This window comes from Heliangelus exortis, chromosome 12 (genome assembly GCF_036169615.1).
Source record: "Heliangelus exortis chromosome 12, bHelExo1.hap1, whole genome shotgun sequence".
NCBI lineage: Eukaryota > Metazoa > Chordata > Aves > Apodiformes > Trochilidae > Heliangelus > Heliangelus exortis.
The window spans coordinates 4,847,616-4,859,632 of NC_092433.1; the positions used below are offsets into that span (position 1 = coordinate 4,847,616).

At 37.3% G+C, this 12,017-nt stretch overlaps 1 protein-coding gene across 17 annotated transcripts in view; it reads right to left on the minus strand.

Annotated features, from left to right (window-relative positions):
• The window catches only part of DOCK3 (dedicator of cytokinesis 3), a 186,378-nt gene that overhangs the window by 64,326 nt on the left and 110,035 nt on the right, over positions 1-12,017 (minus strand). For all 17 annotated transcript variants that reach the window (XM_071755610.1, XM_071755607.1, XM_071755606.1 and 14 more), the window contains exons 15-18: positions 5,824-5,948; positions 2,119-2,281; positions 1,533-1,639; positions 589-760 (exon numbers count right to left, since the gene is read on the minus strand). In XM_071755610.1, the coding sequence (XP_071611711.1) occupies positions 589-760; positions 1,533-1,639; positions 2,119-2,281; positions 5,824-5,948 (567 nt within the window). The remainder of the gene's footprint in view (positions 1-588; positions 761-1,532; positions 1,640-2,118; positions 2,282-5,823; positions 5,949-12,017) is intronic.

The window sequence follows — 12,017 nt, forward strand, 5'->3', positions numbered from 1 at the left end:
GTTATGTTATGCTCTCGCTGCTGTTCCCAGGAAAAGAAATCATTAAATAGGGAAAACAAGATGGAAAATAGGGAGCAAGCACAATACCACTGACAAAGATACGAATTGAAGAATGTAAACGACTTTAAAAAGAGTTAAGGCTGCATTTTTCCCACATGTGACTTGACACTGCACTGAGGACAATACCCTTTTCTCTTCCCATGCTTCAGGGACGTTGCCATAACGAATTTTTGTTTACTTAGAAACACCATAAAAGCTGAAAGAACCCAAACTTTGTGTTGTGTGGAAGTGTGAATTTTTTATTCTTCAATTATTTGATGAAAATGAACTCTGCTTTAGCACATTACCCTTCTCGCACTCAGAGTAATGTCTGTAACTTCTCTGCCATCTGTCTATCTGCTTATTTCCTCAAAGAAAGTTTCTGCTCATTTCAACAGTGTTAGTAAAAAAAGGCACACGTATTGTAATAAAACAATATTGAAATTGTAATAGAAGAGTGTTTTAGTAAAATAAAGAGAGCACAAGCACACCCATTCTAGCTCCTTTATTCATAATCCCTCGGGTGATTCTAAAGGAGCAGCTACTCACCATTCTGGGTCAGCTTGGTAGAAGAAAGCTGCGTGGAGACTGAAAAGGTCTCTTTGGTGCTGCGCTGGAAAATGAGGCTGGAAGGGATGTTGGGGCAGCCATTGTAATCCTCCTTGCAGCAGGGCAGCCCCAGGTAGAGCGCGTGGTTGTTAAATGTGCTGTTCTCATCACACTGCAGGGACAGGACAAGGGAATGGTACTTAGTCTCTCACTCCACATAGACCCTGTCAGCAATTGCCTAACTACTTTTATTGATTTTTTTTGAGTGCACAATAACATTTCTAAGAAAAAGCTGTTCTTACCACCTTTGGGGCTTGCACATTCAAAAACCAGGCCCAGCTCTACAACATGGTTCCTAACCACTGACTTGTTAGAACTTACCATGGTCTTCCCATTGTACAACTTAGTGCTGCTATCTGAAAGTCTTACTGAAGAAATAAACCAAGGTAAATCAGCAGGAAGCAAAAACCCCAAACAGTCCCCAACCCCCTTGCTGCAGGTTTGCCAAGCTGTAGCCCTGTAACAGGATGCATTTGATGTACAGCATAATACAAAGGGAGAGAGTAATGCCATGGGCTGGTAAAACTGCTGACATGAGTGTGTTCAATTTAGACATGGATAGGTTTAAAAAGAGAGAAATCAACATTGTCTGAAGGGAAATGGTGAGGAGAGAGAGGATAGAAAGGAGAGAAAGCAGAGGAAGGAGAGGAAGAAGGAGAAAGGAGAGAAAGAAGAAAAAGGAGAGAGGGGAGAAGAAGGAGAGGAGGGAGGAGAGAGAAGAGAGAAGGCTGTATCCATATCTATGCAATTCTGAATTAATAAAATTTTGAAGGTGTTCCTTACATACTTCTAATGAAGGAGTAAAAAGATCATCTAATGACCATTACTTACTTAAACTGAAGTAGAGATGAGTAAGTGAAAAGTCTGCAGAGAAAAATTGGTACCTTATAAACATAAAGCTCATGGATATCATCCGACAAGGTAGTGCCATCATCTCTCATCAATGGAGTGAATGCAAAACCAAAGAGCTTCTTTTCTCCCTTGTCTTTAGCTGTAGCAAAATAGAGAAATAAGGAATTACATTTGTGCATTTTCTGTCTGTCCATGTATACCACAAGGTTATTCACTAACTTCTCTGCATGCCTAACAAAGAGCACACAGGTTACATAAGAATCAACTATGTCTAATTCTATGCAAATGACCAACAAGCCTCAAAAGAAGCACAAACATGCTGAACATAGTGAAGTAGAAAATAAACATGCTGTAAAGGAAACATTATGCAGGAAAACACAGCAAAAGAACAGCAGGGGAGAACATCTACACAATGTTTTGCCCTGCACTGATCATTCATGGTGTTTTTAATGTGCTGCTTAATAAATACAGCAACCAGTTAATTAGCAGTGCACCTTCACTCTACTTTAGGGTGAGACTTCTTTCCTGCCTTCCACCCAGTTACAGCCTCATCCAAAGAGAAACTGACAATGGAAAGCCCTCAGCTTTAGATTTCTCTTGGTTATATTTTGCACTCACTGGAGCAATGTCTGAACTCAAACCGGAGGTGGGACCCACGGAACCTGTCGATAGGGATGGGCAACTTGATGATTTCCCCCCATCGAGGGCTGTTATTGTGGTAAAGGACAAAAGAGTGGTATGCACTCCTGCTTGGCTCTCCTGAACCCAGGCTGATGCAGTCCTGGAACAAAAGAAAAGAATTTAAGATTAGAAGACATCACATCATTACAGATGAGTCATTTTATTACATTGTGATAACCTTTATATAACTCATATTTTTCTGTAGACATAAAGGAAGAGGCAGAAGCAGAAACCCAGACACAATGAAATCTCAAATATTTTGAAGAGATCTTTAAACTGTTTTGGGTCAAAGGATGAGCTAGAAGACCTATGGATCCTGGATGAATTCCAGTATCTTATGTTATTATTTAAGCTAAGTTTTCTATCAAGCATAGAACAGATACAATAAACATGTAAATCCAAATATATAAAGATGAGTCCAAAAGTTAAAACATAAAGACCTAGCAGGACCACCACTTGTAATATGAGACTTTTCTGAAAGTATCTTTTAATCAGATTTCTGCTTCTGTATCCCAGTTCAGAAGTGATGCCTGAACTTTTCAAGCTCTTAAAAATGTTGGTCTCTTGCAACTGCAACCATCCAGCCTCACCCAGAAAATTCTGATCCAGTTGCTTCACAAGTGGAAAGTAAATAATTTCTGTTGAACAATCATCACCTAAAAACATAATGGGATCTAAATTTCTGCTTTTTCAGAGATTTTGACCAATGTATGTATTCTCAAAACACAGATGAAGAAAACCATGACTTTATATTGCTTAAGAAATACAGATATCCTTGGAGTATGAGTGAAGAAAGGCAGGAGAAACACTGAACTCCTGAAATAAGGGAGCTATAGGTCCTTTGTAATTAAGACATGGAGCAGGAAGAATGTGGGTTTTTTTAAAATAAGCACAAACCCTTGTTCCAGACCTACCACTTACAAAGGGAACCAGTAGATACATCTTGTAAAATCATGAAAAAAAAAAAAGAAAAAAGACAGCTTAAGGAGTCTTCACTTTTAGCATCTCTAAGGATAATGAATCCAGGAAGAAACAGAAGCTAAGCAGACCCAGAATGACACATAAAATATAAATTCTGGAGTAAAAACACCCCATGTGGAATAGTGTCATGAAAAGAAGAACTTACCATCTCCTCAAGGCATTTCCAAATCCTATCCCACAAAATTTCAAACAGTGTTGATTTGATTCTTTTTTCTGTAATCGAGGGACTATCAAGTCAAGTATATCCTACTAACCAGATCCAGTTTAGATTTTAGTTTGGCCTGTGGTAATATTTTTCTGTCTCTGAGAAAGTTAAGAATTTTTGAAAGAGCACAAAAAGAAGGAAAAGCTCTCTGGAATTTTGGGATTCAATGCAAGAAAAGCCTCCCTGGGCAGAGACTCATTGCAAAGGCTCAAATCCAAATGCAGTGACTATGGCATTGACTCATAGAACTCAGTCCCCTCAACTAAGTCTTAGTAACCATATGGCATGTGCCACAGTCCTGGCATAAAGGTGATTTATTTAATACAGCAACAAGAATTAACTTGCAGATTTTAACAGGTTGAAGTGAGAATAGTGGTGGTAGTATTAAAAATCAGAATTAAGAATCAATATCCCAGTTATATTTTGTAACAAGAGTAACTTGTTGGGCTTCAACACAACAATTCTGAAATCTCATTCTGTGTTAAGTTTTTAGGAGAAAGTAAAACAGTATTTTTATTTCTTCTGTAAGAGAAAATTTCTTCAAATTGAGCTTTTTTCTATTGATTCAAAAAATTACCTGCATTGGCAGACAAGTGGTCAGACTTTGAACTCTCTATCATGCTAAAAAATTTTGAATGAATAGGTAAAATGTCTTTCCTTCTGGTTGTTAAGTTAGTTTCTATGCATTTATGCTACAGTCTGACAGGGAAGATTGTTTAACCTTTATTCTGAATTGTAATCTGCAAAATATAAACATGAAAGTAGTCTCTGTAAACCACGAGACCAGTGAGTGCAACTGATACTTGTTTTTTTCTAGTTCTATTCTGCAGTTAAGAGAAAGGAAATGTACCTAGGCAATGAGGAGTTCACATTAAAGGGAAGGAGAGTTAAAATTCCAGTGTCCTTAATCACCCTCTTATTTTTCAGTATATATGATAGCTCATAAATTCTCCTGTCTGCATGTTTGAAATACATTGGTCTTTAGACATCATTATATGTCATGAACCAAAGAACTCCCTGGCATAAACCAAGCCTTTGTTGCTTTGACTGCACCTATGCAGTAACATAAAAATTGATACAAAGAGTTTTTTTAAATATGTGATTTAAATTTTAAAACCACAGAAGATCCTTTCTATGTAAAGCCTCTCCTTTATAACAAATGCTCATCTGAATTTTCTCTAACTGGATTGACCACCTTTCACTGCTCTGTGCTTGTTTGTACCATGTGTGTTCCATTATCCCATGTAAGCCCTGAGCTACTGTTGCAGTAGTAATAAAAGGCAAGGGTAAGAAAAAGGTAACTCAGTATCTGTGAATGACCATTTCCACCAAAACCCCAGAAGTGAAGACTGATAATGTCTAGAAATTCTATGGCTTTTATACTTAACCATTAGCCACAGTTACAGCAGCATTAGCTACCATTATGTAAGGTACGTTATGTACCTTATGAAGATGCTGACATGGCAGACTGGAGGGTAAAGCCCTATGCTGGGTTTTGCCAGACTGCTGTGAAGGGATGTGGTGATTAAAAATGTCATTCAGCTGAAAGGTGTGTCTAATGAAATGGAACAGAAAGCAACAGCTATGAGCACAGACCAGCTCCTTACAAAATATATACAGCACTGTTGATGAAATCACCAGCAATTGCAGTAATAAAAGTTCTCCTTTCAGTTAAAAAAACAGATTGTGACAATGAGATTGGTACAGAAGAGCTTTGGTGTTTGGACTCCTTTATGGTAATAGCTATGAAGGCCACTTTATTGCATTGTAGGTAGAAAAAGAAAGGTAGGGAGAAGTTATGATTAATGGATTTTAAATACAGCCACTTCTCCATTTCTGATGTCTATGTTCAGTTTATTTCTCCATCCTCATGCCCTCCCACAAAGCTGACTTACCTACCTCATTCTCTGCCATAATAATAAAAGCAAGAAGAGGAAGGCAGAAAAACACTGAACATCCCCATCCACAGAAGGAATGGAGCCAGCCCAGGGTGACCTTTCCAAGACCTTGGAAATAAGGCACTCACATTTATTCTTTTCAAAACTACAGGGAGCTCAATTTAAAAGTCTCTCTTTTAATAACATTTCTTCATGTTGTACAACACACATTATTTACTTTTAGCTATTTGTAATACACTCTTCAATTCTTTCTGACTACAATTACCCTAAATTTTCTCTTTTTTTCAGCCACTGGTGTGACATTTTGAAATTACACAAGCCTTTCAGTTTATGAATATTTTCTCCAACTCCCTTATTCCTATGTAGGGAAAGTGCTCCAAATTCTTGCAAATTTACAACTGGCCGCTTTCTCCAGCATAATCTAGAGTTTAAATACTTACCAAAAAGAAAAAAAAAGAAAGAGCAAGTTTTAGTTCAGCACTTCCCTTGCAGAGACAACAAAATGTGTCCATGGAGCAAGCAGATGGCACCTAAAGCTCAGAGGAAAAAAGCACTTACCTTCAAGATTTCTCCATCAGCATACAGCACATACATGGTCACTTCAATGTTCTTCTGCACACTTTTCCCTCCTCTTTCAAAGTCCCCCTTCTCCAAGGTCAGGTACAAGTCATTGCGGATGTCACCTGAGGGAGAGAGAGAGGGTCCCATGCTCAGTTCAGCACAGAAGGCTCAGTGCAACATTTGTGTTCTGCAAGACTATGGCTGATGCCCAAATCATTCCAAGCAGCAAGTTAATTGTTAATAAAGATGAACATTTTAATACCAGTGCATAAAATCAGATTATTAGTGTTAGTAATGCCTTTATTAAAGTGTGAACTCAGAATCATCATTTGAGTTTTTGTGTGTGTGAGGAGGAAGGGGGAAAAAAACCCCTTCTACTACTTTGACCAGTTAGCTGATCTGGAAGTATAAGGGTAACCCTGACAAAGCATCACTAAAATCAGACTTCATATTTACTTTTTTTTTAAAAAAAGAAAAAAGGTATTTGCTGATGATTGGCAGGAAATTATGTACAGTTAGCTCTTCAAGTACTTTCTGTATTTTCATCATTTCTTTGTATTATAACAAAATAAAAACAGCCTTCCTGGAAACATGGTTGTTATTAAATTCAGATTGATTAAGTACTAATTTACTTTTTGGAAAGCTGGAGATTCTGGCTGGCCTCCAGATGAATGAATATAAGAAATAAGAAAGTGGGCAGTATGGATACTTGCCAGTTTCTCTCTACCTCATTTTCAAGACCTTTCAGAGCAAATTCCTGTATCCAGAAATACAAACACTAGCATCTATCTCTGCATCGTGATATCCCAAATTTGAGAGATTCTAAGTGACTTTTTTTTTTTTTTATTATTATTTTTTTTTTTTTATTTTTTATTTGGAAAACTCTGCTAAAAGTTCTAAAAAGCTAAAAGTTCTAAAGCATGAATTAAAAGGACAGAAGGTACCACCTTTTTTTCTATGAGATTTATTTACTGTCACCATTTCATGATGACTTACTTGCCACAAAGGCAAGCATACTAAATGGCAATATATTAAAAATACAAAAAACACCAAACAAACAGAACAAAGCCTACCAAAAACTTAAACCCTTTCAAGGGAAGTATTTTGTTAAGCAGCCTCAAGAGATCAAATAATGCAGTTATGGGAATGGTTATCCAGCAAAGCAGAGGCTCCTTGAATGTCTGATTTCTTCCACCCCAGGAAGCTGATTCAGTTAAATCTGTTTATTAATCGGAAGCACAGTGAAATAGGCAGCATTTGCTCTCAGGCAGTGAGGGAACCATCCTTTTGCAAAGAAGTATTTTAAATTTTTCTTGAAGTCTAAAACCCCACAGAATTTGTTCCTTAATATACTGCAGGGACAAACAATAGAAGCTTTCAGTCCTGCCTTCCATTTTTATTTCTGCCAGTAAGTACAACTTTTTAAGCATGGAAAATAGTTTTCTGCTAGAAGCTCCTTGTGAAGGGAATCTGTATGCAAAATGTCCTTTTTCCATCAGCCTCACTCTCACTGAGGATTCACACAGAGTTGACTGCTTGAAACAGCTCACAGTTAGAGGTCTAAAAATGCTACGGCTCATTAAGGGGAAAAAGATGACAGTGAGAGGCTGGTGAAAGACCTCAAATATTTGATCCGTTTTTTTCTCATCAAAGAAATGTCATCAAATGCAACACTGTGGGCCAAAACAACAGAAAAAATTATCTTGCTGCTGAAAACCAAGCTAAGCTACCTACCTGTATGGTGACAATAGGAAAATCAAGGAAATTCAGGACTTATCATAAAAGATAATTTAAGCAGGGACTTGTGCTTTGCAAATCCTCCTTCTTAACAAACTCCATCCTTTTTTCCTAGCAGTTTGTATAATGAGGAAAAATGTTTCAATTTGTATGCTATAACTCTTAACATAAATTAATTGTACTGATTATAATTAGCATTTTTGAGCTTCCTATTTATGACCTCTTTTCTTGAAGACAGTCTGGCTACACTAAGCCCAATGTCAGATTGAAAATAATTTTCCAGCCTAAATTAAAGGCAGCATTTGGTTATATATAGCATCTTATCTTCCATTAAGCTTAACAGGAGGGATATTATTACTTCACTAATTAAAAAAATGCCTTTGGGGTGGGGAGTAAAGAATCTAAAAAATGGTGGGTTTGCATCAAAATGAAGAAGAAAGAAGAGAAAAATATTTTAGGAAGTTTGGTGAACCTTCTCTTTTAAAAAATACTGTCTGTTGAATCTTAAAAAAAAGATACAGTAAAAATAGGAAAGTAAACTATCTGGAAAAGACAAAAAGCATTGAACTATCAGGTGTGGAGCTCATCAGGTGTGGAGCTCATCAGTTGTTTGGTTTTTTTTTAAATCTGGAGTTTAAACTAGAAACTCAAACCCTTCTATTTCTTTAAGTGGAAATAATCTTACTTTCTCTTTTTCTCAGCGTTATTAGTTAACCACATCTATTTCCAAGTCCTTGCAAGCCACTTTTTTCTCCAGCTGCTTCTGTTTCTGAGGAGTTTGAGCTCAGATGCAGTAATGGGATGCACAGAAGCTACAGCAAATGCTTCAGCCCCAAGCAGTTTATTGAAAGTTTTGAATATCCAAATTGTAAGGCTAAAGAAAACACTGCACAAGGCCAGGCAAGTGCAGGAACAGGAAACCAGCACAGCTTGCACAGGACTAAACAAAAAGTGTCATCAGTGCAAGCAAGAAGGGATTCTTGTCAGTTCTAACACAGAATGACAGCTACGTAACCAAGTAAAAAATTTTGGCAGAAAGAGTATTTCCCCATTTTAATTCCATTGTAAAAGGAGAAAAATAAAGAACTTGGGTAAAACCCCAGACAATTCCCCCTCTGCATTGCTTCCTACTGTACACACAATACTGGCTCTGAAGTGACAGCAGCTCCTGCATTTTGAGAGCAAACAGCTCAGTGCTGCACCACTTGGGCCTCACTTCTTCACAAACAGAGCAGTGCAGCTTGTGAAACTGGGTTACCTGTGGCCTCCTAGCATCAGCACAGGAATAAAAAAGTGCTATAAGGCTAGTGGGCCAAAGTATTTATAGACTAAAACCTGCAGATGACACTTTAAACTGAGGCCTCTTGATGTCAGAAGGCTGTCAAGGATGAACTGAAAACCAAATGAGAGTTTTCAGAATGGTATTTATTTTAAAGCCTGTCTCTCTACAATTGGTTTCAATTTAAAACCAACTGTAAACTGCTTTTTAGCATAAAATAGATGCAGTTCTAACACATGTAGTTATTCATTCTTTATAAAATGTATTGAAATATAATATTTTTCACAATTACAAAAAAATATTAATTTTCTGATGTTTCTGTCTCTTTTACGCTCCTTTCACCTTTCTGGGGGATTTTTTTGTTTGTTTGAATATATTTATAAATCCTTACGTAAAACAAACTTGTTTAAATTATAAATCATAAATTATATCTGGGTAGGGGCAGGAAGGCTGCTCATATTGAAATGAAATAATTTCTCTTATCACTTGGGACTGTTTTAATTGTAATGAGGAAAAAAAATAACTGGTAGAAAAGGCTACAGGAGCCGTATACTGGTTTTGTGTTTACAGTATAAAGAAATGTACTGCAATAATTACAAATTTTCCCATTTTCTAGATTTAATAACATTATGTAGTTCACTGGCCAATTGCCTGGTATCAGAGTAAGCAGTAGATTTGTCCTGATCAGATTTGTAGCTTCCCCCCAGAAGACTAACCACTTACATGAACTGAAATGTAGTAGCAATTTACACAAACCACCTGCATTTAATCTAACACCTTTAATTAAGGCATCCTAAAAGATTTTGTATACTGAGGACAGGAATGGTCCCTGGTCTATACATGCAAAGACTGTGCCAAAAAAGATTACATAATTCAAGTAAGTTCCTGCAGGAGAAAGAGGCAAACAAATCTCAGATGCCTTGACTCTACCTAATGTCTTTTCTAACAGGGAAAGGACAAGAAGGACTCTCGAGCATCTTCCACAATGGCTTATGAAGCAAAACCACCACCATACAGTGATGTCCTATACATGGGTGAACATCCCCACATCTAGAGTAAACCAGCATCACCCCACTGACTTAAATGAAGTTACAGCAATTTAAGCCACCAAGGGTTTGACTCTGAAATACAGAGACTCAGTCCAGCAAGTAGCAAAAATCTTCGAGCCAAACTCTAAAATGCAGAATATTTCTATTCAAGGACAGTGTCACAATGTGCTTTGGCTGGATTTGTTCTGACTCCCTACAGTGGTACCTGCTCTTCTGTCTGGCCAGGAGCACCACATTGACCCAGACATTCATCAGTGTCAGCTCTTCACAGCTCCTCTGGAGGCCACTGGCACAAGAACAAGGTGCCAGTAACTGGTTCTGATCTCAAGCAGCATACTACACCCTTATTAAGTTCTAACTTTCTCCAAATGAAAATCATACAGCTACTACTAAAGAGCAGTAATTCCAACACAAAGTTAACAGAACAACTCTGTGATCACGTTTCTTTAGAAACAAACAGAGTAATGGAAAAAAATGACCACGTGCTCGTATGGGAAGGGTCTCAAGTGCTCTCTGTCCTTTCTGGCTGTTATGGTCTTGTTCTCCATCACAACTCAAAAGATGAAGCCTTGGTGCTTTCCCTTGCTCTAACAGTGAAGGCACCTGTGATGCTGGTGTAAAACTCTGACATGCTGCCCTCTGTATTCCTGCTTGCCTGTTAAAATGAAGAACCCTGCTACAGTCAGACACTGGGGATCACATTAGATCCATTGCAGAACTTCACTTCTTGACCCCTTCACGAGACACTCACGCATTTTTTTAAAGCTTATATTCTTGAAATAATTATGCTATGCAACTATTATTGGGATTAATATTGCAGCAGCAAGAGGAAACAGAGCTTTTATCTACTGCCTGTATGACAAGTTAAATTAACTTTTTTTCATGAGAACATGATTATGCAAGTTTAACTCTCTGTGCTCCTTTAGCTTTTGGTGAACAGAACACTCAATTGTTTCCAGAAAAAAGAACAATACTTACTACATTATTTGCCATCCATTGTTTGCCTGATATGTCCAGAAAATAATCAAACAATGCTCTTTTTAAATTCTGTGATTTCCTTAAAACAGTTTCTATTCATTAGTAGCAATCTGAATTTTAATGTGTTTTTTATTCTCTTTATCTTATCTCTAAAGTATTTTAGCTTTCCATTTCTGACAGCTTATAAATGACCAAAAAAAAAAAAAAAAAAAAAAAAAAAAAAAGAAGAAAAAATTTAAAATTTAATTCTCCTTGTAAATACCTTTTAGGGATAATTATTAAATATTTTCGGTCTCATTGACTATCCTGCCATGAACAGCTGACAACAGCTGATGGCTTTTGCCAAGTTTGTTTCTTAATGTATTTTTGCCATGACTTTGTGTTCACTGACAGATGTTGAGATGTTTCTCAACTTTGCTACTGGTTCATCTCTCATAGCTACTAAAATTTTCTGAAACACGGTGGTTATGAAGAGACACCAGTAAGACAAAGTCTGTGCCTCTCTGTTACCAAAGTTTCCCTAAGATGTCATGATTTGCCATCTTTACCAATCCCCAACATTCCATGAAAGATGAAAATGGGACAAAGCAAGCAATAAGCAGACATTACACAGAAAAGCAGAAACTTACACCCAACTATCTTCATCTCTGCATCAGAAAGAAAGAGGAGAGAATAAAGGGAAAGGAAAGGGAGAGAAGCCAGGAAATTAAGACAAGGAGAGAGAAAAAAAGAGAACAAAACATCACTCACAAGTAGAAGATGAAGCATGCACTTTTCATCAGAGGACCAAAGTAAAAGACAGAATACTTATCAGCACATGGGGAAGGGAAGGGATGTCCTTGGGGAACTGACAAACGCCATGCCTATGCAATAGATTTCTGATCAGCAACTTCTGTATACAAATAAAGTTGCAATCCAAAAGGCAAGCAGCACATGCCTCATTGCTTTTATCTCTGGGGAAAGGTAAAATTGTCAGGATCAGATGGACAGTCTTAAACCCAGCAGCAATTTAGAAAAGAAAAAAAAAAACAAAAAAACTGAAAAATGAAAAAAACCCACCACACCTCTTCCATGAGGTTGGTTTGACTGAATCCCTTCTGATTCGGACAAAAAAGATAAAAGGAGCCTTTATTATGCTCTTCTCAGAT